General features: G+C 43.7%; 1 protein-coding gene and 1 long non-coding RNA gene across 2 annotated transcripts; one reads left to right on the top strand and one right to left on the bottom strand.

Moving 5' to 3' along the window:
- Positions 1–1517: 1517 nt before the first annotated feature.
- On the bottom strand, positions 1518–23758 carry LOC117532485 (integrin alpha-3-like; the record flags this gene model as incomplete). The annotated part of the gene is made up of 7 exons (XM_034195833.1): positions 1518–1611; positions 1753–1830; positions 8684–8817; positions 9053–9141; positions 10956–11149; positions 15193–15346; positions 23699–23758. Coding segments are annotated over 7 exons (803 nt in total), but the record flags the coding sequence as incomplete, so codon positions are not given.
- Positions 14028–14849, top strand: LOC117532484. The gene is made up of 2 exons (XR_004566865.1): positions 14028–14062; positions 14315–14849. It is a non-coding gene; the product is annotated as an uncharacterized LOC117532484 (long non-coding RNA).
- Positions 23759–26052: the final 2294 nt, after the last annotated feature.

Below are 26052 nucleotides of genomic sequence, written 5' to 3' on the forward strand. Positions count from 1 at the left end.
AGGGGAACACATAGCACCTCCTTCTCCACACGGCTAAGCAGCACAGAGCACTCAGGGAACACATAGCACCTCCTTCTCCACACGGCTAAGCTGCAGCTTTAAGGGAACACATAGCACCTCCTTCTCCACACGGCTAAGCAGCCAATAGCAGCTGAGACAGAGCAATATTTGGCTTTTCTCTTTGACATTCCAGCAACTCTCAGACCAATCACGGTGCTTTTATATACATGGCCAAGACTTCCGAATATAAGTATGCTATATCTACACTTGTACCCAAAGCTGGTTATCACATCGAGCAGTGGTTGGTATTTGATATACTTGTCCTGGAAAGCCTGGTCCATGCACAGGTCAAAGGCACAGCCTACTTCTAACATTAGCACCTCCCTGTGGAGTCAACATAAACCACATCAGGTGTATTTGGGATGTTAGCAAAGACATCATTGGTAAAACCAAACCATTCTGGTAGCTCTCTAGCGTGCTTGTACATTGCTGCGCTAGATGGTAAGATGTTTCGTACCGCATCAGACACAATGTCCACAGTACGGTCATGACGGCTATGTACAGGCGTCTGTATGCATTACATCCATTTGTTATGTGTGCAATGGATTCTAGGTGTTGTTGTGAATCCTGATGGTCTAAACAGAATGGAGTGTGAATGCAAGGGTACCAGGTGGACAGGTTGTACTCAGTGGGTAATACCTGCAGTCTTGCTTTGATGGTAAATGTCAGAACATCCTCACCAACAGCGGCGTTCTTAAACACTGAGTGTGAGACAGAGTGGTCAGCAAACCCCAAACAGGCTTTCCCTGTAGTCTGAGTCCACACCAGTGCTGCCTGATCTCAGACTGCTTCGTGCTGAGCAGAACCCTCCTTGCAGAGTCTCTGTGCAGTTCCACAGGCTCTTCCTGAGGTGTTGTGATGTCGGCCTTCACAACCACACTGGGGTCTGTGATCAGTTCATCAGAGACTTCAGTCTGTGTGCTGAGTCTTGTCCATTTCAGCTGGACTCCAGTCCGATTGCAGAAGTCATTGAGATCTGGCCAGTCAGACCCCGAAGCCCCTGGCCTGAGAGTCCAGTTTCCCAGAGTCTTTCCTCCTGAAGCCGAGGAAGTTGTTCTGGTCTGCGCTGGCCAGGGGGTCTTCCTTCTGTGTAGATCCAGCAGGAGAGAGGCCCTGGCCATTTCTCTTACGGTGACATCATCATTGTTAAGCATGTGGATCAGGTGGGCTAGCCTGGTGGCTATGTAGGTCCACTCGACATTGGGGACTCCCAGCCCCCCCTCTCCACATGGGAGAAAGATGATGCCCCGTGTGGAGTGTGTGTTGACACACACACACACACACACACACACACACACACACACACACACACACACACACACACACACACACACACACACACACACACACACACACACACACACACACACACACACACAGGAAGCTGGTAATGGTGATTAACAGGGGCAGACCATAAACAGACCTGTTAGCGTGTTAGCGTTGTCATCACAATGCTATCACATACAGGGGGGATGGTACTCACTGATGTTGTCTCTGTGGCTCCTCTCCCCGGTGCTGAACATGTAGGAGAAACACACCTCCACCTGGATACTGATACACACACACACACACACACACACACACACACACACACACACACACACACACACACACACACACACACACAGTATGTTAGCTCCTAACACGTCAGCTGTTAGCCTGTTAGAATGTGAGCCTGTTAGCATGTCTCACCAGAAGTCACAGTTGTTTGGGTCGACAACATCTGGAGAGACTCTGATGGTTTTGTTTAGGTGAAGGACCGGACGAGTCCTGAGGAAACCACAGTCACCAGTTACCACAGTTACCAGTTACCACAGTCAGCAGTTACCACAGTTACGAGTTACCACAGTCAGCAGTTACCACAGTTACCAGTTACCACAGTCAGCAGTTACCACAGTTACCAGTTACCACAGTTACCAGTTACCACAGTTACCAGTTACCACAGTCAGCAGTTACCACAGTTACCAGTTACCACAGTTACCAGTTACCACAGTCAGCAGTTACCACAGTTACCAGTTACCACAGTTACCAGTTATCCCAGTTACCACAGTCAGCAGTTACCACAGTTACCAGTTACCACAGTCAGCAGTTACCACAGTTACCACAGTCAGCAGTTACCAGTTACCACAGTTACCAGTTACCACAGTTACCAGTTACCACAGTCAGCAGTTACCACAGTTACCAGTTACCACAGTTACCAGTTACCACAGTCAGCAGTTACCACAGTTACCAGTTACCACAGTTACCAGTTACCCCAGTTACCACAGTCAGCAGTTACCACAGTTACCAGTTACCACAGTCAGCAGTTACCACAGTTACCAGTTACCACAGTCAGCAGTTACCACAGTTACCAGTTACCACAGTCAGCAGTTACCACAGTTACCAATTACCACAGTTACCAGTTACCACAGTTACCAGTTACCAGTCACCAGTTACCAGTCACCAGTTACCACAGTTACCAGAGTTACCAGTTACCACAGTTACCAGTTACCACAGTTACCACAGTCAGCAGTTACCACAGTTACCAGTTACCAGTCACCAGTTACCAGTCACCAGTTACCACAGTTACCAGAGTTACCAGTTACCACAGTTACCACAGTTACCAGTTACCACAGTTACCACAGTCAGCAGTTACCACAGTTACCAGTTACCACAGTCACCAGTTACCACAGTTACCAGTTACCAGTCACCAGTTACCAGTCACCAGTTACCACAGTTACCAGAGTTACCAGTTACCAGTTACCACAGTTACCAGTTACCACAGTCAGCAGTTACCACAGTTACCAGTTACCACAGTCAGCAGTAACCACAGTTACCAGTTACCACAGTCAGCAGTTACCACAGTTACCAGTTACCACAGTTACCAGTTACCACAGTCAGCAGTTACCACAGTTACCAGTTACCACAGTCAGCAGTTACCACAGTTACCAGTTACCACAGTTACCAGTTACCACAGTTACCAGTTACCACAGTCAGCAGTTACCACAGTTACCAGTTACCACAGTCAGCAGTTACCACAGTTACCAGTTACCACAGTCACCAGTTACCACAGTTACCAGTCACCAGTTACCACAGTTACCACAGTCAGCAGTTACCACAGTTACCAGTTACCACAGTCACCAGTTACCACAGTTACCAGTTACCAGTCACCAGTTACCAGTCACCAGTTACCACAGTTACCAGAGTTACCAGTTACCACAGTTACCACAGTTACCACAGTTACCAGTTACCACAGTTACCAGTCACCAGTTACCAGTTACCACAGTTACCAGTTACCTCAGTCACCAGTTACCACAGTCACCAGAGTTACCAGTTACCACAGTTACCAGTTACCAGAGTCACCAGTTACCACAGTTACCAGGTCTGGTGCCTTGCTCAAGGGCACTACGGCAGGGCCCAGGATGTGCACTGGGACCTCTCCAACTACCAGTCCATACTCCATATTTAGGTCTGTTCGGGGACTTGAACCGGCGTCCCTACGGCTCCCAGTCCCTACTGACTGAGACACTGCCGGACAGGTAATGATGGTGAGGTTACCTGAGCAGAGCCGCCTGGTCGTCCAGAGACCCCCCAGCAGGTCAAGGTATCTGTTCCCAGTTACCAGGTAATGATGGTGAGGTTACCTGAGCAGAGCCGCCTGGTCGTCCAGAGACCCCCCAGCAGGTCAGGGTATCTGTTCCTAGTTACCAGGTAATGATGGTGAGGTTACCTGAGCAGAGCCGCCTGGTCGTCCAGAGACCCCCCAGCAGGTCAGGGTATCTGTTCCCAGTTACTAGGTAATGATGGTGAGGTTACCTGAGCAGAGCCGCCTGGTCGTCCAGAGACCCCCCAGCAGGTCAGGGTATCTGTTCCCAATTACCAGGTAATGATGGTGAGGTTACCTGAGCAGAGCCGCCTGGTCGTCCAGAGACCCCCCAGCAGGTCAGGGTATCTGTTCCTAGTTACCAGGTAATGATGGTGAGGTTACCTGAGCAGAGCCGCCTGGTCGTCCAGAGACCCCCCAGCAGGTCAGGGTATCTGTTCCCAGTTACTAGGTAATGATGGTGAGGTTACCTGAGCAGAGCCGCCTGGTCGTCCAGAGACCCCCCAGCAGGTCAGGGTATCTGTTCCCAGTTACTAGGTAATGATGGTGAGGTTACCTGAGCAGAGCCGCCTGGTCGTCCAGAGACCCCCCAGCAGGTCAGGGTATCTGTTCCCAATTACCAGGTAATGATGGTGAGGTTACCTGAGCAGAGCCGCCTGGTCGTCCAGAGACCCCCCAGCAGGTCAGGGTATCTGTTCCCAGTTACTAGGTAATGATGGTGAGGTTACCTGAGCAGAGCCGCCTGGTCGTCCAGAGACCCCCCAGCAGGTCAGGGTATCTGTTCCCAGTTACTAGGTAATGATGGTGAGGTTACCTGAGCAGAGCCGCCTGGTCGTCCAGAGACCCCCCAGCAGGTCAGGGTATCTGTTCCCAGTTACCAGGTAATGATGGTGAGGTTACCTGAGCAAAGCCGCCTGGTCGTCCAGAGACCCCCCAGCAGGTCAGGGTATCTGTTCCCAATTACCAGGTAATGATGGTGAGGTTACCTGAGCAGAGCCGCCTGGTCGTCCAGAGACCCCCCAGCATTTTCTGCATTAAGTACGGCTGACAGTGAAGATTACTTAAGGGTAATGACTGCAGTGCTAAAGGCTTATGAGTTGGTGCCTGAGGCCTACCGTCAGCAGTTCAGGAAGTTAAGGAAGTCAGAAGGACAGACCTATGTGGAACTTGTTCGGGAGCTGACGATGACATTTGGGTCACGGCTTCCGAAGTAGTAAATCTTAATGATTTGAGGGAACTGTTCCTTCTTGAACAATTAAAAGATATCCTTCCAGAACGCGTTGCTACGTACCTGAATGAGCATAAGGTTAAAAATGTAACAGACGCCGGGGTGTTAGCTGATGAATACACGTTAACACACAAGATTCATTCAGGGGAGAGATTTGACTGGGGGAGCAGAAATAACTGGTCTGGTGACCCCAGAGGTAAAGTAGATCTAAGTACTTGCTACTTTTGTTTGGGTAAAGGACACCAGAAAAAGGAATGCTCAGTACTTGCAAAAACCAAGGGACTCCAAAATGTTCAGTTTCCCAGGCCCCACCAGATTGCTAGGGATGAGGCTATAGCTGCGGTTAAACTCTATACTACCCCACAACCAGTTGCTGCTGCGGTTTCTAACTACGGACCAGCCCTGCAAGAGGTGAAGCCTCGCCCCTCCCAGTTGGCAGATTAAATTGATCCAGGGTATGCCCCTTTCATACGAGAGGGTTATGTGTCTTTGCAAGGAAGTGAAACAATATTCCTTGTTAAGATACTGAAAGACACAGGTGCTCTCGATTCATACATAACTGAGGGTGTTCTTCCATTTTCCTCGGTAACGGACACTGGAAGTGTTGTATGGTTCAAGGGAATGTGGATGCAGTTGTTGTCTGCTCCAAAGCATCGGTTGGTGTTGTCCTGTGATTTACGGCAGGGTGAGGTTGCCATGGGAGTCCGGCCATCTTTGCCTGTTCCGGGAGTGGCAGTCATCCTCGGAAATGATTTGGCTGGTGGCAGAGTGTGGCCTGATGTGCATCTTTCACCAGTGGTGTCCTCTAAGCCAGTGAGGGGCGAGCTTGCTGACCCTGCGAAGAAGCTGACAAAGGTAGTTCCAGCTTGTGCAGTAACACAAGCCCAGACCTATAAAGCACAAGATAAAAAAGTCATTTCTGAGAATATTGTTTTGGCGCTACCTGTTGTTCCATTGTCTGTCTCTCGTAGTGAATTGGCGAAGCAGCAGCAGCAGCAGCAGGAGGATCCAACTTTGCAGGAGCTCTTGTCCCAGGTTCGCCCCGTTGAGGAAATCATCAGTGCAGCCCATGGATATTTCTTACAAGAGGGGGTATTGGTAAGGAAATGGTCGCCTCACGGTGAGGGTTTTGTTGGGGAAGCAATATTTCAATTTGTCATACCAGACAAGCTGAGAGAAGGGGTGTTGAAAACAGCTCATGATGATGTTGCGGGTCACTTGGGAGTGCAGAAGACATACAACAGAGTGCTGCGGTATTTCTACTGGCCCAGATTGAAGAAGACTGTTTCTGTCTTTATTAAGACTTGTCATACTTGTCAATTAACGGGTAAACCTAACCAAACTATTAAACCTGTGCCTCTGTCTCCTATTCCGGCAGTGTCCTCCCCTTTTGATAGTCTGCTGATTGACTGTGTTGGCCCATTGCCCAAGTCTAAGGCTGAAAGTTCATATCTGCTGACGGTGATGTGTCAGTCCACACGTTATCCTGCGGTTTATCCATTGAGGAACATTACAGCTAAGTCTGTGGTGAAAAAACTGAGTCAGTTTATTTCCATCTTTGGTATCCCGAAAGTTATTCAGAGTGACCAAGGTACTAACTTCACATGTATTTAAGCAGATTATGAGACAACTTCATGTGAAACATGTAACCTTGAGCGCTTACCATCCACAGAGCCAGGGGGCACTTGAGAGGTTCCACCAAACACTGAAGTCCTTGTTACGTTCATACTGCAATGAGTTGAATCGTGACTGGGAAGAAGGTTTGCCTTGGTTGTTGTTGGCGGCAAGGGAGGTCGTACAGTCTAGCACTGGTTTCAGCCCCAACGACCTGGTTTTTGGTCACCATGTTAGGGGCCCGCTAGCAGTACTAAAAGAGGATTGGGAGATTCCTGATCCACCAGCCAACCTGCGGGAGTATGTAAATGGTTTCAAACGGCGTCTCTTTGAAGCGGTTAGGCAGGCCCAGGTGAAGTTGGAGAAAAGTCAACAGACAATGAAGACCTTGTATGACAGGAAAACCGAGAACCCACTTTTAGCCCTGGGAATCCAGTGCTGGCCTTGTTGCCTTTAGTTGCTTCCCCTTTTCAGGCAAAATTTGCGGGGCCCTACTCTGTGGTGCGTCAGGTGTCGGATCAGAATTATGTAATCTCCACGCCAGAGATCCCCCAGCAGGTCAGGGTATCTGTTCCCAGTGTGACAACCCTGTGGTTGTCCACCAGGTGGTGCTGCTGTCACCTGTGTGTTTGTTGTAATCAGCAGTGATGGGACCCACCTGTGGGACTTGATTCCAGGATATAAGAGGGCTGCAGAACAGGCTCTCGCTCTCTCTCAGCTGCCCTGCTCGGTGCAGCAGGACACCGCTCCTTTGTTCTGTTTTATTGTTGTTTGTAACCACTGTGTTCCATAAAATAAATGATTGTTTTGGGGCAACTCCGGTGTGGAACTGTTGTCCTTATGTTACCAGCAGAGCCAGCTTGCAACACCAGTTACCAGGTAATGATGGTGAGGTGAGGTTACCTGAGCAGAGCCACCTGGTCGTCCAGAGACCCCCCAGCAGGTCAGGGTATCTGTTCCCAGTTACCAGGTAATGATGGTGAGGTTACCTGAGCACAGCCACCTGGTCGTCCAGAGACCCCCCAGCAGGTCAGGGTATCTGTTCTCAGTTACCAGGTAATGATGGTGAGGTTACCTGAGCAGAGACACCTGGTTGTCCAGAGACCCCCCAGCAGGTCAGGGTATCTGTTCCCAGTTACCAGGTAATGATGGTGAGGTTACCTGAGCAGAGCTACCTGGTTGTCCAGAGACCCCCCAGCAGGTCAGGGTATCTGTTCCCAGTTACCAGGTAATGATGGTGAGGTTACTTGAGCACAGCCACCTGGTTGTCCAGAGACCCCCCAGCAGGTCAGGGTATCTGTTCCCAGTTACCAGGTAATGATGGTGAGGTTACTTGAGCACAGCCACCTGGTCGTCCAGAGACCCCCCAGCAGGTCAGGGTATCTGTTCCCAGTTACCAGGTAATGATGGTGAGGTTACCTGAGCAGAGCCGCCTGGTCGTCCAGAGACCCCCCAGCAGGTCAGGGTATCTGTTCCCAGTTACCAGGTAATGATGGTGAGGTTACTTGAGCACAGCCACCTGGTCGTCCAGAGACCCCCCAGCAGGTCAGGGTATCTGTTCTCAGTTACCAGGTAATGATGGTGAGGTTACCTGAGCAGAGCCACCTGGTTGTCCAGAGACACCCCAGCAGGTCAGGGTATCTGTTCCCAGTTACCAGGTAATGATGGTGAGGTTACCTGAGCAGAGCCGCCTGGTCGTCCAGAGACCCCCCAGCAGGTCAGGGTATCTGTTCCCAGTTACCAGGTAATGATGGTGAGCTTACCTGAGCAGAGCCACCTGGTTGTCCAGAGACCCCCCAGCAGGTCAGGGTATCTGTTCCTAGTTACCAGGTAATGATGGTGAGGTTACCTGAGCAGAGCCACCTGGTTGTCCAGAGACCCCCCAGCAGGTCAGGGTATCTGTTCCCAGTTACCAGGTAATGATGGTGAGGTTACCTGAGCACAGCCACCTGGTTGTCCAGAGACCCCCCAGCAGGTCAGGGTATCTGTTCCCAGTTACCAGGTAATGATGGTGAGGTGAGGTTACCTGAGCAGAGCCACCTGGTCGTCCAGAGACCCCCCAGCAGGTCAGGGTATCTGTTCCCAATTACCAGGTAATGATGGTGAGGTTACCTGAGCAGAGCCGCCTGGTCGTCCAGAGACCCCCCAGCAGGTCAGGGTATCTGTTCCTAGTTACCAGGTAATGATGGTGAGGTTACCTGAGCAGAGCCACCTGGTCGTCCAGAGATCCCACCAGCAGGTCAGGGTATCTGTTCCCATCCACATCCTGTCCTCCAGAGAGAGAGTAACCAAACGTCCTGAACCCCGGAGACACGCTGCTGCCCTGGATCACCTGGGGGGGAGGAGCCTGTTAGCTTTTAGTGAGTTAGCCGGTTAGCCTTTAGCTTTTAATGTGTTAGCTTTTAGTGTGTTAGCTGATAGCCTTTAACTACTAGCCTGTTAGCCTGTTAACTTAACAGTGAGAGTTGCCAAATAAATGTCGTTGTACTTTGTATGATGACAATAAAGATATATTCTATTCTATTGTTAGCCTATTAGCCTGTTCAGGTGTTCTGCAGGTGAGTTACCTGTCGGGGCTCTGAGGAGACCCCCCCCCTGCTGCCGCTGAAGATCATCACACTTCCTGTTCCGTGGAAAGGAGCTCCGACTGCGAAGTCTGAACCAGAGAGAAACCCATCAAATATCATCAGTATATATCATCATCATCACATATCATCATCATCATCATCAAATGTTATATTTCAGACTGGAAAGCTGAAATATAACATTTTCAAATGTAAACATTAGGAACTCATTAACCATAGAAGCATCGAAAACATGTTCACTACTAACCTGATAACCTGCTGGTCCCAAGCAACTAGACTGCTATGAGACCACGTGAGGGTCTTTATATGAGACCACGTGAGGGTCTTTATATGAGACCACGTGAGGGTCTTTATATGAGACCACGTGAGGGTCTTTATGTGAGACCACATGATACTATCACATGTTCACTACTGTATAACCTGCTGGTCCCAAGCAACTAGACTGCTATGAGACCACGTGAAGGTCTTTATACGAGACCACTTGAGGTTCTTTATACGAGACCACTTGAGGTTCTTTATACGAGACCACTTGAGGGTCTTTATACGAGACCACTTGAGGTTCTTTATACGAGACCACTTGAGGGTCTTTATACGAGACCACTTGAGGGTCTTTATACGAGACCACTTGAGGGTCTTTATACGAGTCCACTTGAGGTTCTTTATACGAGACCACTTGAGGGTCTTTATACGAGACCACTTGAGGTTCTTTATACGAGACCACTTGAGGGTCTTTATACGAGACCACTTGAGGGTCTTTATACGAGACCACTTGAGGGTCTTTATACGAGTCCACTTGAGGTTCTTTATACGAGACCACTTGAGGGTCTTTATACGAGACCACTTGAGGGTCTTTATACGAGACCACTTGAGGGTCTTTATACGAGACCACTTGAGGTTCTTTATACGAGACCACTTGAGGGTCTTTATACGAGACCACTTGAGGTTCTTTATACGAGACCACTTGAGGGTCTTTATAAACAAGCCTTCAAAGTTATGGATAGAAAGTCATTAAAACACCATCATTGCAATATACTGTCCAAATACAAAACTGTTCAGTTTTGATAGTCTTGTTCTACTTTCCCGAGTTCGACTGGTATTCAGAATCATTCACAATTCTACAATACCACCGCTGAGGGGCTTTTTTCAGCTTCGCCGTGAGCAGAGTTGCAGAAACTCCAGATCTGCATCAAATGCAGATCTGACCTTCCTCTGAGGCGCACTGCCTTTGGACCATCAGCATTTTGGTTCACGGCCATCAAGCACTGGAACACTCTTCCAGCTGAACTTAAAACCTGAACTGACTTTAACTCGTTTTCCAATGGTGCAAAGAATGATATTAAGCAACCAGTCATGCCAACATTAATTACACTGTAATCTGAGTTGTTTTAATTTGAACTGTATCGTCATACTATATCTTAGATATTTTATTTAAGTGTATTTGAAGTGTACTAAGTATTATGTTCGTAACCTGTATTTAAATCAGGCTTTGTAATTATTTGAGTGACCGAGATCATGTAAGTGTACTTCAAGTGTACTATGTATTAATTTATTGAGCTGTACTTAAATCAGGTTTTCAAATTGTTTAACAATCAATAAACATTGATTGTTATGAACCTGTCTGAGGACCACAGATGGAAATGAGCTGTTAGCTATAATCTGGCATATTGCATCTCTTCTCTTTGCTGAGATTAATGTTTTTGTATGCATGGTCCTTCTATAAATAAATAAATCATATATCATCATTATTTGTCCCCCCCACACCTGTACCCCCACCTTATCTGTGAATGCCCCCCCAGCTGTAGCCCCCCGTCTAAAATCCCCGCCTCACCTGTACTCCCCCTCCCCCCCTCACCTGTGAACCCCCCCTCTATAATCACCCCCTCACCTGTGAACCCGTCCTGGTCCAGGTCTCCGGCGCTGCTCACTGAGATCCCGAACCCTGAGCCCTGAGGACCAATCAGCACGAGGCTGGGCTCTGGATCAAACCCCCCCCCTCTGTTCAGGTACACGTAGACAGCCCCCCCCACCTCGGGGTCTCTCTGGAAGAAGTAGGGGGCGCCGACCAGCAGGTCACTCCATCTGGGACAACAACAACAACAACAACAACAACAATCATCAACAACACAACCACCTGAGGCCTGTACTAGGATGTGAGGGTCTAAGGACAGAGGGTGTCGTTTTCCTCATACTGATATTCTGCACAAACTGTGCTGTTGTATTTGCTGTAAAGTGTCTTTACTGTAGGCTATTTTTTATTATACGTACAGCACTTTGGCTCCACCTAAAATCGTTTAAAAATGTGGTATATAAATAAAACTTGATTTGATTTGTACTACGAAGCCGGATGTTCTCTTAGCGAGGTAACTTCAGGGACAACTCTGGGTTTCCGGTCCTACGACGCTGGTTCTCTTTTTAGCGGGCTAGATCTCCATGGTAACTGATGCTGAGCGGCTAGCCGGTGTAACAGAGTTAAAAATGTGTATACATAATTATTAGTTATAAATTACGATTTACAATAGGTTGTGAATTGTATTTCAATGAGATTGTTTCCTTTTAATATTTGTATGTATTGTTTCTAGTGGGAACACTTTCCCGTTGCACATCGTTTTCTACTTCCTCCATGTCATTTCCGCTTTCCCCTCACATTGAAGTGAGTGTCACTGTCACTGTCACTACCATGGATGTATAATAAGAACTGGATACAGCGTGGGAGGCGGGGCCTCATTCATTCCTATGAGAGTTGCTCATTGGCGCATGAAGACAAAATGGCCCAACTTTTGAGAGAGTGAAACGTCACAGATTACCCAGCATGCCTGAGAAGTACCCGTATGTGCACTCATCGAGCATGCGCAACTTTAACCACGCCACCCAAAAGGCTCGTTCACATTAAGCACGTGAATTTGCGTACACGTAACAGCACCGCGCGTTCATGACAGCATGGTACTGGATTTATATTAACGAGGCGGCAGTTAGCAGCTCGCGGCTAGCTAGTAAATGATGCTAAGTTACACATCAATCGTTATGTACTTTTATATTACGCTGACATCAGGATCTAGTGATATCCAAGCAACAGAGCATTTAGCATGATACTTGTGTGGGTTGTACATGAAACCACTTGGTAATATATAAAAATGTATATGTTGAAGCCTGTTATGATCAATTGTGAGTTAAAACTTTATCTAAAAAGTAAAGCTGATGATGGATTACTGTGGTGGAGTTAAAATAACAATAGCCTATTTCTGTTTGAAATGTGATGGAGTAAAAGGATAGTAACTGTGATTATTCATGTTAGCCCACAAGTAACTAAAACAATTGCAAGTGCAATAAGAAGCTACAGGAACGTTAATCTACGTCGGTAATATTAACTTTATTTAATACAACATTTACGGTACAAGATGTACATCATACAGCCCATGTAGTATAATATTTTACAAATGATGAATTACAGCAAACATGTGCAATATCCATTATTACAGCTCCGTGGGCTGGCAGTAAGGCGATATGGTCCGTTGTTATTGTGCATCCATGGGTAAAGAGAATCTCATGTAACATGAACGTGCCGGGCGGCGCGGTCCCGTGGGTTAGATGCGCGTTCATAATGCCGAGGGAAATAACTCTCAGAATAACGTTATTAGCACATTTTTACAACTTGAGGAACTAATGTTTTTAATAAGGGCTATACAAACGTTCATACTGGGTAGTTTATTTAGTTTAAAAAAAAATATCCAACGAGTTACAGACGTCTCTTGAAAAAGTTAGGGTTCTGTTCTGTTAGACAGCTATCATACTGAATAAATATTGACTGAATGTATGCAAACATGTATGGCATATGGCTGTCTAACAGAAGTTACATTCATTTCTCACTTATTCTGACAGTGTACTTAACCCCAAATAAAATAACCCAATAAAAAGAGTTGTTAAATAATAGTGAAGTCACGTTGTAATAACAATAACTCATCTCTCTCGAGTTTTCTTTTTGAGCTTTGCTAAAAGCACTGTGTTAAGTGTCCATCTTGGGTTGCCGTCCGGAGTTGTCCAATATGACGGACCATCTCGCACATGCGCAGTACCGATCGGGCAGGGGGACCAGTGTTGCCAACTTGGCGATTTTCTCGTTAAATTTGGCGGATTTCCAAACCCTCCGGCGACTTATTTGTGTCAAAAGCGACTAACGACTAATCTAGCGATTTATAATGGTGTTATTAGCGACTTTTCTGGTGTTTGGAGACTCACATTGTTCTGCAGTTAACGAGCCGCGGGTGCTGCCGTGAGCCCCGCCTCCCTCCCATAGTACTCACAGGCGCTCAGACTGACAGTTGCCTGGCCGCAGCAGAGCTGCTGCTGCAGTCAGAGCAGAGAGGAGACAACCACACTCCCCCGCGTCAAACTGCAAATGAATTGCGCATGCGCCAACTGCCAAGCCGTCCTGGTTTTGAGCGGGATTTAAATGTTGAATGTAAATGTTTCTTCACTCACTTTCACACTAAAATAAATAACTGCCTTTGCTTTGCCTCACACAGCCTCAGTCACTCAATCAGTCCACTGTGTGTGTGCCTCTCTGTGACAAGCTAAACATCATGACACAGTGTAAATTGTATTCTCAAAAATACAGAAAGGAGTGGGAATCAAACCCTGAGTATAAAAGATGGTTGAAGCCATTTATTGGAGATGACACACGGGCATACTGCCTTTATTGTAAGGGGGATTTCTATGCCAAACTGTCATGTTAAAACCCCAAAACATACTCAAAAGGCAAAGACATTTCTGATCTACTGTCGTCTGGATTTAACTCCGGTGGTTTCAAGTTTTGATCCTTGAAGGGTTGGGAACGTTTTTTGCCTACAGCCGCCATTACATGATATGCAAATTAGGCCATGACGTCATTTAGTGACTTCTGGCGACTTTTCGGACAGCCAATAGCTACTTTCCTTACTATGGAGTTGGCAACACTGAGGGGGACGGATCGGGTAGTGACAGTGAGCACTGCTGAGGGTAAGCTGTGCTAGGATTTGTGTTCTAGTTCATTACAATTGTGTGTGTTAAACCGGCTGTTTAAGTTTATGAAAGTGATGTATGTTGTTAAGTGTCAATTTGGGTATATTACTAACCCGTTTTTGTTAAGTTTCCACCTTAAGAAATTGTATTTTTCAGTGATTTTTACGGTGTGGTTTTGGCGGGAAATAGACGCGATCTGCGTCATTTTCTTTGTTTACATGACAACACTTTCTGACTTTTCTTTCACAGGTCGCTTACGGTTGAGACCCGTTACACCTGCTCCGGAGCAGGTTGGGTTGCAGGCTAAGAGATCAACTCAGTGCTGACCAATCAGAGCTCAGTGTGCGGAGTTTAAAGCGATCAAGTCATCTTACAGGAGAAAGGAAATACAGAAGAGCTGCCGTTGCAGGAAAGACGCCGACGTGTCGCACTTATCATTCATATCACATCATCAATCACATCATTGATCATATAATATTTTAGGAGCCATTTCCTTAGATTGTAGTATCTTATCTGTTTACAGTACATAACCTGAGATTCTGTGGTGTAGGCCTATATTATTTATTATTTAATTTGAGTGCGTTACTCTGCAGGTCGAGGTGCTGCAGCCTACTGGTGTGGCTGACTGAAGCAAACCGTTTTTAGACCTTGCTGGTTGGGAGCGTCACAGCTTGGTTCTTCTGCTTTAACATTGAAATATCAGTTTATAGGACAAATAGTTTGTTTAAAAACGTTTATTTATTTTTGCCTTTTTTGGAATAAACTATCTGACTTTTCAATCGCATCTGGAAATTTATATTTTGTCTCTCAAACTACAAGCGTCTATTCGTTGGTCAGCACGAGTGAATCACAAACAAAGGACGAAAAACAAATGGATATCGTGGTCACTACAAATATCATAATATATCATATATATCCCCCCCTTTGAGTCTATACGGACCAGAACATCCCATTAAACCCCCCCCCCCCCCCTCTGAGTCCCTGCTAGTGGGCAACACATCATCAATAACAACAAGATAGCCTACTGAGCAACAACACAACCCTGCAGGAAGTGCATGCTATATAACATATATATTATATTATATATATATTTAAATATGATTATATATATATTTGTACACAGTTACCCGTCATTGTTGATGTCCGCGGTGGCGACGGCGTTCCCGTAAAAGGATCCGGTCTGATGGCCACGCAGCGTCTGCTGAGTCAGCAGTTTATCAGAGCGCTTCACTGCCAGAAGCACGGAGCCGCGGGCGTCTTCCCTACTGTCCTTAGGGGCCCCTGAAGTACACACAGCAACAACAATGTAATATCCTACTGTCCTTAGGGGCCCCTGAAGTACACACAGCAACAACAATGTAATATCCTACTGTCCTTAGGGGCCCCTGAAGTACACACAGCAACAACAATGTAATATCCTACTGTCCTTAGGGGCCCCTGAAGTACACACAGCAACAACAATGTAATATCCTACTGTCCTTAGGGGCCCCTGAAGTACACACAGCAACAACAATGTAATATCCTACTGTCCTTAGGGGCCCATGAAGTAAGCACAGAAACACTGTAATATCATACTGTCCTTAGGGGCTCCTGAAGTACACACAGCAACAAAACTGTAATATCATACTGTCCTTAGGGGCCCCTGAAGTACACACAGCAACAACAATGTAATATCCTACTGTCCTTAGGGGCCCCTGAAGTACACACAGCAACAACAATGTAATATCCTACTATCCTTAGGGGCCCATGAAGTAAGCACAGAAACACTGTAATATCATACTGTCCTTAGGGGCTCCTGAAGTACACACAGCAACAAAACTGTAATATCATACTGTCCTTAGGGGCTCCTGAAGTACACACAGCAACAACAATGTAATATCCTACTGTCCTTAGGGTCCCATGAAGTACACACAGCAACACTGTAACATCCTACTGTCCTTAGGGGCCCCTGAAGTACACACAGCAACAACACTGTAATATCCTACTGTCCTTAGGGGGCCCTGAAGTACACACAGCAACAACACTGTAATATCCTACTGTCCTTAGGGGCCCCTGAAGTACACAGAGCAACAACCCTGTAATACCCTACTGTCCTTAGGGCCTCCTGAAGTACACACAGCAACAACACTGTCATATCCTACTGTCCTTTGGGGGCCCTGAAGTACACACAGCAACAACCCTGTAATATCCTACTGTCCTTAGGGGGCCCTGAAGTACACACAGCAAAAACACTGTAATATCCTACTGTCCTTAGGGGCTCCTGAAGTACACACAGAAACACTAGCCTCATCCCAATACCCCTCCTCGACGACTCCTTTCCCTCACTCGCCTCCCTTCCTTGCGTCTTAGCTCCGCCTCCGTAAGATGCGAGCGAGAGACACGAGGAGGAGACGCGGGGACAGAGGAGTCCTCAGGTATGAATTGGGATGTCCTCGTCACTTTTAAACGACGTCTGTTAATGATGCCATGTGCACAGCTGTATCCCCTCTCATCGGGCTTAACTGAAGAACCCTTTAGAACCGGCCCATTTATTGTTAAATATTTATTTAAATTAATCTTTCTCTTGTTAGTCAAGGAACTCAATGTATGATGGTTGGTCCTGCTTTGGTGTTCGTTTTGGTGTAAAATGTAGCCTACATTTAAATAAAAATGTAATTATAGTAATGTGAAAGCCTTCTAGAAATGAATTGCACATAATAATTCCCACGGAGCTGTGAGCACTTATACATTTATGTGACGCTTTTCCACTCATCTTCCAGTTGTGGGTTTTCCTCTGTTGAAATGGACCAGCTGTGAAGGTGGGGGCGGGGCAGTAGTTATAATGATGCTGTTTCAATCACATTAGTATGCAAGAAAAGTGGCAGGTGGTGTGACAGGTCACACCTCTCCCTACTTATGTTAATGAGCTAAGTCCCGCCTCCCTTTGTTCGCGGTGGATGTCCCACCTAGGTGTGAATTCACACGTAGGTGTGAGATCCTTTGATGTGAGGGGTGAGGTACATCACACGTAGGTGTGAAATGCCTTCCTGTGTAGTCCCTTTGTTAGAGATCCTTTTGTGTCATGTGAAAAGCCCCGGGCTAGCGCCTTTGTTGTCTAATTCTTTGATGTGTTGATTAAGTCTCTTTATGCTGTCTGGCCCCTGTCCCCTCAGAGTTGTATAATCTAATTATGAAGTCTAATCTATGAGGTGTTATAACAGGCCGGTGTGACTTCACACCGGTGTGTTATAAGCCTCTGATGTTAATTTAGGTGTTGATTAAAGCAGTCTCTTTATGCTGTCTGGCCCCTGTCCCCTCAGAGTTGTAAAAAGACAGCAATTCCATTTACCCAGTCACCTTTTCAAAAAAGAAAAATGGCCAAGAGACGCCTCGAATAGGGGTTAATCAGTCAGCTTACCGCATCCGTCCGGAGCGTCAGTCAAGAAACGAATGCAGCAGCAGCAATGCGGGGGTCTCTGTGCACAAACTTATCTCGCGCCTCTTTTGGTCATGCGCGCGTTCATGTGTGTTGGAGGCTCTGTGAGGAAGTGGCAGATTTTCCCCCGGTTTGACTGCAAAATTCTCCAAATTATCTAACCCTTACCTTTAAGAACAATTCACACACACACACACACACACACACACACACACACACACACACACACACACACACACACACAACCAGATGTGGGGGGTTGAGATAGCCTGGGTGTAAATGTTAATTAAGACAGTCTCTGTGAGAGGAATGAAGTTAGTCTTTAAAAAAGAAATAAACTCAAATTAAATAAAAACAGCCATTAATTTTCACTCACCAAGACATCTAAAACGTTATTATCCTCTCTAGATTTGATTCAGGGTCTGTTTTAAATGGTGTGTGCTGGCTAAGGATGTTTCTTTTCAAGTTTTTGTGAAACTGCTAAAGAAGTATCTGTTTTGCAAAGAGGTTATTTTCAAAAAAAACAAAACGTTCTGCATGTTAGTATATCTGGCCAATCGATTTAGACCCTACTGCCCTCAATAGGGAAGTCACGCTTTGGGAAGAGGTGTTTCATTTCACAGATCCACCTTGATTGTTGTTGTGAGGGGTGAAGGAAGAGGGACGGGGGAGGAAAATTCAGAGGATGAAGAAGCAGAAAACATAACTTGTTTTGTAAAATGTGTAACTAAAAGTATCTTAGTAACACAAGAAAAGAGAATAAAGCATTAATGTCAACAAAATGGATTGCTCCATTGAAATAGCGTTAAAATCAAAAAGTGCCTTTAAAGAAAATGTATTCAGATAAAGTATTTTATTTTCAGAAATGTTTAAGGTTTTGCATACATAAAAAGTGTATCTTACAGTTCCTTTGTGAGAGAATTGCACACAAATCTGCAGAGTGTTACTAAAAAGTTTTACACAGGGACTGACATTCTGTATGGGGGTTTCACACCTGAGCTGCTGCGGGGGGAGGGCGTTGAAAAGGGGGTGAGTATGTTTGGCTCTCGGGGGATGGTGTGTTAAGAGTCACAGTCTTAAAGAAAATCTGGTCAGAAAAAGTACCTAACTTTCTACCAGTTGTAAGTTGTCATACATATAAAAAAAGTAAGAGACTTACTGTTCCTTTGTGAGAGAATTACACATAAATCTGCAGAGAGTCTGTAAAAAGTCTCAAAATCACAAACTGCCATTAAGAGTCAGATTCTTAACAAAATCTACTGATACAAAGTACTTAATTATCTACTTTTCAGCTTTTATACACAAAGTGTATCTTTCAGTAACTTTCTCAGAGAATTTAAGCATAAATCTGCCAAATGTTTCAAAAAACAGCCTTGTTTCACTGAAATAGCCTCAAAATCACAAACTGCCATTAAGAGTCAGATGCTTTACGGAATCTAATAAAACAGAGTACTTTCATGATAGTGGTCAGCTTTTAAAAAAGAAAAGTGTATCCTTCAGTAAAGTATAATGGAAAAAAGAGAGAAAGACAAAAAAACAAAATATCACAGTATGTTGAAAAATATGAAAAAGTAATGTGTTCAAAATAACATGAAGAAATCAAAGTAACGTTTCTAAAAAACATATATTTTAGAAAAGTAATGTGAGTCATGTCAAGTTATCAAGACTGCTGTGTTTCATCGAAACAGTGTTAAAATCACAAACTTGCCTTTTAGAGAGACATAAAGAAAACGAATTCCTTACAAATTAATGAATATTTTACCCGGTTAAAAAGGTTTGCATCCATTAAAGTGTAACTAAAGTATCTTAGTAACACAAGAAAAGAGAATAAAGCATTGATGTCAACAAAACTGGATTGCTCCCAATCAGTATAACTATTTGATTTTTGTGTGTGAAAAATAAAAAAGTGGTTTTTTACATTTAAAAACTGTTGTCTTCATTATAGCAAGGGGGGCGTGTCTGATACATGTGTATTACAGTCCTTCTTTTTGTGTTTTTCAGTGTTTTTCTGTGTGTCTGTACACACAAAACACAAATCATTTCAAACAAACCCTGAATCAAATTTAGAGAGGACCATTAAGAGTCAGAATCTTAACCAAATCTACTAATACAAAGTACTTCATTATCTACTTTTCAGCTTTTATACACAAAAGTGTATCTTTCAGTAACTTTATCAGAGAATTTAAGCATAAATCTGTCAAATGTTCAAAACAGCCTTGCTTCACTGAAATAGCCTCAAAATCACAAAATGCCTGCACACTGGAATGTGCTATGACAGATATGGCCTCTTGGGCACTCTGGAACAAGGTAGCGCTCCATGGAACGAGCAACCCCCCCATCCCTCAGCATACAAGCTCTTGGATTTAAAACAGAGGGAGGGCACTGTAAAGACAAAGGATCAAACGTGGAGGGCAAAGGAAATCTAAAAATCGACTTAGTATCAAAGAAATCATGTTTGAATGCAAAACGTTTCATATTTTCCTGCTAACCTTGAATTATCCTGTCCTGTCGTTTCGCTCACAGCTGTTTCTTACACATGACATGCATTGTTTTACAATTTATTACATAAGGTGAACATGTTTATGTGTTGCACAGGATATAATGGAGCCAAGTACGTATTAATAAAAAACAAATGCTAGCTAACTGACTTGCATGAATCAAAATATATGTAAACCTCTATTATCAGTCCATCCTTTATGTTCTGTTTTTTATTCCGCTAAAACCATCTTCTGTGTTTTTCTACCCTATTAAGCAAAATAACTCTTAACACTGGAAATGTTATAACATGTTAAAAGGGCTTCTTGTGCTATATACACAATTGTCCTTCATTCAATTTGTCACTTAGGTTGCAAATAACCAACATACCCACTGACAATGGGGCATAAAATCAGGTTTTTCCCCTCTTTTGGTGTAAACTGAGCTTGTGTCCGTTCGAGCCAAACCAAACACGAGTAAAAGGAGAACAAGACTTTTTCACAGGCTGTGGAGAATGCTGCTGAATAAGTCAAACAGACCAACACAGAGCAGAAAGGGGAACATTTGTCGCCACATTAACATACCGACTCCTCTATCAGTTTTTGATTTATAAAGAACCTCTCCAAAACTTTACAGGCCAAATTATTCAAATTTAGACTGATGTTTTCTCAATTTGTGACCAAAAAGCGTCATTTCACACAAAAGTCCCAGTCAGTCTATTCCAACAGACCAAGTGGAAAATCTCTCAAACTATTTAAACACAAAGCGTCAATTTGGAGATTTCTTTCTGGATAGCCATATTAAAAGATACCATTGATCTTTTTGTTCAATTTGTTGGTTTGCTCTCAAGTCCTTATGGTCAAGAAAATGACTCCATTTGTGGTGGAGCAAAATCAATGCAAATTAATCCTTTATTCATTTCCCTGCGAATAATTCAATTCTTTGCACTTTTGTTTGGGGTCCGTGAGCTAAACAAAATCATAAAAAAGTGGAGAATGTGAAAGTTTATTGGCCAGTGGAGGAGAGAGATGACCTCGCTCATCAATGACAAAGACTCCTTTATGGCGTTGGTGTGAACCCATGACGCAGGCCTATTCCACTCTGACTGACCAGCACCACAGCACATCCAATACGTGCTAAAATGGTGCCTCAGTAAAACCAACTCTTTTTAGACGCATAATGGAGGTTAGAAAACCGAAAAAAGCCGTAATCTTTGCCCATTCTTTAATGCACATACTGAGGGTCGGGGGTGACGGACTGCAGGCTGCCTGTCGAAGACACCAACAGATTTATTATAAATGTTTCGTTTACAATACTATTACTATATATGAAAGCAAAAAATAAAACACATTTTCATAAAAAACACATTACAAAAATGAAAATGTGTTTTATTTTTTGCTTTCATATATAGTAATAGTATTGTAAACGAAACATTTATAATAAATCTGTTGGTGTCTTCGACAGGCAGCCTTGATCTCTTGCTGCATGGTTGAAAATGATGGATGAAAAATAACTTTTTTTAAAAGAGTCAAGTTTTTCAAGATCAGATACAGGTCAAGAAAATGCATAGAGGAGGTATAGTGCTGGCTCATTAGCCCTCTCACTCTTCTTAGAATGATCCTGTGCAATTATAGTTAATAAAGGTAATTACACATTAGTTCACAAATCCATATACTAAAAGAGAATATCCTTAGGTATCACTATTAAAAAACTAAATAAGATCTTTTGAAAATAACCTCTTTGCAAAACAGATACTTCTTTAGCAGTTTCACAAAAACTTGAAAAGAAACATCCTTAGCCAGCACACACCATTTAAAACAAACCCTGAATCAAATCTAGAGAGGATAATAACGTTTTAGATGTCTTGGTGAGTGAACATTAATGGCTGTTTTTATTTAATTTGAGTTTATTTCTTTTTTAAAGACTAACTTCATTCCTCTCACAGAGACTGTCTTAATTAACATTTACACCCAGGCTATCTCAACCTCCCACATCTGGTTGTGTATGTGTGTGTGTGTGTGTGTGTGTGTGTGTGTGTGTGTGTGTGTGTGAATTGTTCTTAAAGGTAAGGGTTAGATAATTTGGAGAATTTTGCAGTCAAACCGGGGAAAATCTGCCACTTCCTCACAGAGCCCCTCCTCCAACACACATGAACGTGCACATGACCAAAAGAGGCGTGAGATAAGTTTGTGCACAGAGACCCCCGCATTGCTGCTGCTGCATTCGTTTCTTGACTGACGCTCCGGACGGATGCGGTAAGCTGACTGATTAACCCCCATTCGAGGCGTCTCTTGGCCATTTTTCTTTTTTGAAAAGGTGAATGGAATTGCTGTCTTTTTATTTAGTTTGCGCATATTTCTACCTAATTCCACCCCCCACTATCTGCCTGCGTCATATTACATTACATTACATTACATTTCATTTAGCTGACGCTTTTATCCAAAGCGACTTACAATTACCAATCACAGGGACATTCTCCCTGGAGTAACTAAGGACTAAGTGCCTTACTCAAGGGCACACTAGTGGTGGTGTTCCTGGCGGGATTTGAACTCACAACCTTCCGATCTTCAGCCCACCTCACTATCCATTGGACCACCACTATCCAATCTATCATAGCCCGGAAGGGGGGGAGAGGCTAGGATGGGGCTGGTAGACAGTCTCACCTAACTTCAAGAGACACCTAAATTAACATCAGAGGGTTTATAACACCTCATAGATTAGACTTCATAATTAGATTATACAACTCTGAGGGGACAGGGGCCAGACAGCATAAAGAGACTGCTTTAATCAACACCTAAATTAACATCAGAGGCTTATAACACACCAGTGTGAAGTCACACCGGCCTGTTATAACACCTCATAGATTAGACTTCATAATTAGATTATACAACTCTGAGGGGACAGGGGCCAGACAGCATAAAGAGACTTAATCAACACATCAAATAATTAGACAACAAAGGCGCTAGCCCGGGGCTTTTCACATGACACAAAAGGATCTCTAACAAAGGGACTACACAGGGGGGCATTTCACACCTACGTGTGATGATACCTCACCCCTCACATCAAAGGATCTCACACCTACGTGTGAATTCACACCTAGGTGGGACATCCACCGCGAACAAAGGGAGGCGGGACTTAGCTCATTAACATAAGTAGGGAGAGGTGTGACCTGTCACACCACCTGTCACTTTTCTTGCATACTAATGTGATTGAAACAGCATCATTATAACTACTCGGGGCTTTTATACGCGAGTGGTGAAAACACTTCCGTGTAGTCTGCTTGCGTGTATCCTCCCTTTCGTCTCCTCCCTTACCCCTCCTCCCTTACCCCTTACCCCTCCTCCCTTACCCCTTACCCCTTACCCCTCCTCCCTTACCCCTCACCCCTCCTCACTCACCCCTCCTCCCTTACCCCTCACCCCTCCTCCCTCACCCCTCCTCCGTCACCCCTCCTCGACTCCTCCGTGTGCATTTCAGCTATTGGGACGTCCTTCAAAATGGCGTGTCTTGATCGATTTCCGGGTCAAGTCCCGGAGGAGGGGAAGAGAGGAGTCGAGGAGAGGTATTGGGATGAGGCTATTGTAATATCATACTGTCCTTAGGGGCTCCTGAAGTACACACAGCAACACTGTAATATCCTAATGTCCTTAGGGGCTCCTGAAGTACACACAGCAACACTGTAATATCCTACTGTATTTAGGGACTCCTGAAGTACACAAATAAGTACTATAAGAGTGAGTCACCTGTTACTATCGTTTCATCTTCCTGTGAGAGGAGACCACGAGCCTGGGTCACTGAATACCCTGCACACACACACACACACACACACACACACACACCACACACACACACACACACACACACACACACACACACACACACACACACACACACACACACACACACACACACACACACACACACACACACACACACACACACACACACACACACATTACTCAGAGACAATACCTGTGATGTACTGTGTTTCTACCTAAAATATATAAAGGATTTAAAGAGACAGTCTTTAATATTTACAGTGAGGATATTTTAAAGGGACAGTCTTTAATATTTACAGTGGGGATATTTTAAAGGGACAGTCTTTAATATTTACAGTGGGGATATTTAAAGGGACAGTCTTTAATATTTACAGTGAGGATATTTAAAGGGACAGTCTTTAATATTTACAGTGAGGATATTTAAAGGGACAGTCTTTAATATTTACAGTGAGGATATTTAAAGGGACAGTTTAATATTTACATTGTGGATATTTAAAGGGACAGTTTAATATTTACAGTGAGGATATTTAAAGAGACAGTCTTTAATATTTACAGTGAGGATATTTAAAGGGACAGTCTTTAATATTTACAGTGAGGATATTTAAAGGGACAGTCTTTAATATTTACAGTGAGGATATTTTAAAGGGACAGTCTTTAATATTTACAGTGGGGATATTTAAAGGGACAGTCTTTAATATTTACAGTGAGGATATTTAAAGGGACAGTCTTTAATATTTACAGTGGGGATATTTAAAGGTACAGTCTTTAATATTTAAAGTGGGGATATTTAAAGGGACGGTCTGTAATATTTACAGTGAGGATATTTAAAGGGACAGTCTGTCATATTTACTCTGGGGATATTTAAAGGGACAGTTTAATATTTACATTGTGGATATTTAAAGGGACAGTTTAATATTTACAGTGAGGATATTTAAAGGGACAATCTGTCTTATTTACAGTGTGGATATTTAAAGGGAATGTTTAATATTTACAGTGAGGATATTTAAAGGGACAGTTTAATATTTACAGTGAGGATATTTAAAGGGACAGTTTAATATTTACAGTGAGGATATTTAAAGGGACAGTTTAATATTTACAGTGAGGATATTTTAAAGGGACAGTCTTTAATATTTACAGTGGGGATATTTAAAGGGACAGTCTTTAATATTTAAAGTGGGGATATTTAAAGGGACAGTCTGTAATATTTACAGTGGGGATATTTAAAGGGACAGTCTGTCATATTTACTCTGGGGATATTTAAAGGGACAGTTTAATATTTACATTGTGGATATTTAAAGGGACAGTTTAATATTTACAGTGAGGATATTTAAAGGGACAATCTGTCTTATTTACAGTGTGGATATTTAAAGGGACTGTTTCATATTTACAGTGAGGATATTTAAAGGGACAGTTTAATATTTATAGTGAGGATATTTAAATGGACAGTTTAATATTTACAGTGAGGATATTTAAAGGGACGGTCTGTAATATTTACAGTGAGGATATTTTAAAGGGACAGTCTATAATATTTACAGTGAGGATATTTAAAGGGACAATCTGTCTTATTTACAGTGTGGATATTTAAAGGGACTGTTTAATATTTACAGTGAGGATATTTAAAGGGACAGTTTAATATTTACAGTGAGGATATTTAAAGGGACGGTCTGTAATATTTACAGTGTGGATATTTAAAGGGACGGTCTGTAATATTTACAGTGAGGATATTTAAAGGGACAGTCTTTAATATTTACAGTGAGGATATTTAAAGGGACAGTTTAATATTTACAGTGAGGATATTTAAAGGGACAGTTTAATATTTATAGTGATGATATTTAAAGGGACAGTTTAATATTTACAGTGAGGATATTTAAAGGGACGGTTTAATATTTACAGTGAGGATATTTAAAGGGACAGTTTAATATTTACAGTGTGGATATTTAAAGGGACTGTCTGTAATATTTACAGTGAGGATATTTAAAGGGACGGTCTGTAATATTTACAGTGTGGATATTTAAAGGGACGGTCTGTCATATTTACTCTAGGGATATTTAAAGGGATGGTCTGTCATATTTACTCTAGGGATATTTAAAGGGACAGTTTAATATTTACAGTGAGGATATTTAAAGGGACAGTTTAATATTTACAGTGTGGATATTTAAAGGGACGGTCTGTAATATTTACAGTGAGGATATTTAAAGGGACAGTTTAATATTTACAGTGTGGATATTTAAAGGGAAGGTCTGTAATATTTACAGTGTGGATATTTAAAGGGACGGTCTGTAATATTTACAGTGAGGATATTTAAAGGGACAGTCTTT

The sequence above is a fragment of the Gymnodraco acuticeps genome, unplaced genomic scaffold (genome assembly GCF_902827175.1).
Source record: "Gymnodraco acuticeps unplaced genomic scaffold, fGymAcu1.1, whole genome shotgun sequence".
Lineage (NCBI taxonomy): Eukaryota > Metazoa > Chordata > Actinopteri > Perciformes > Bathydraconidae > Gymnodraco > Gymnodraco acuticeps.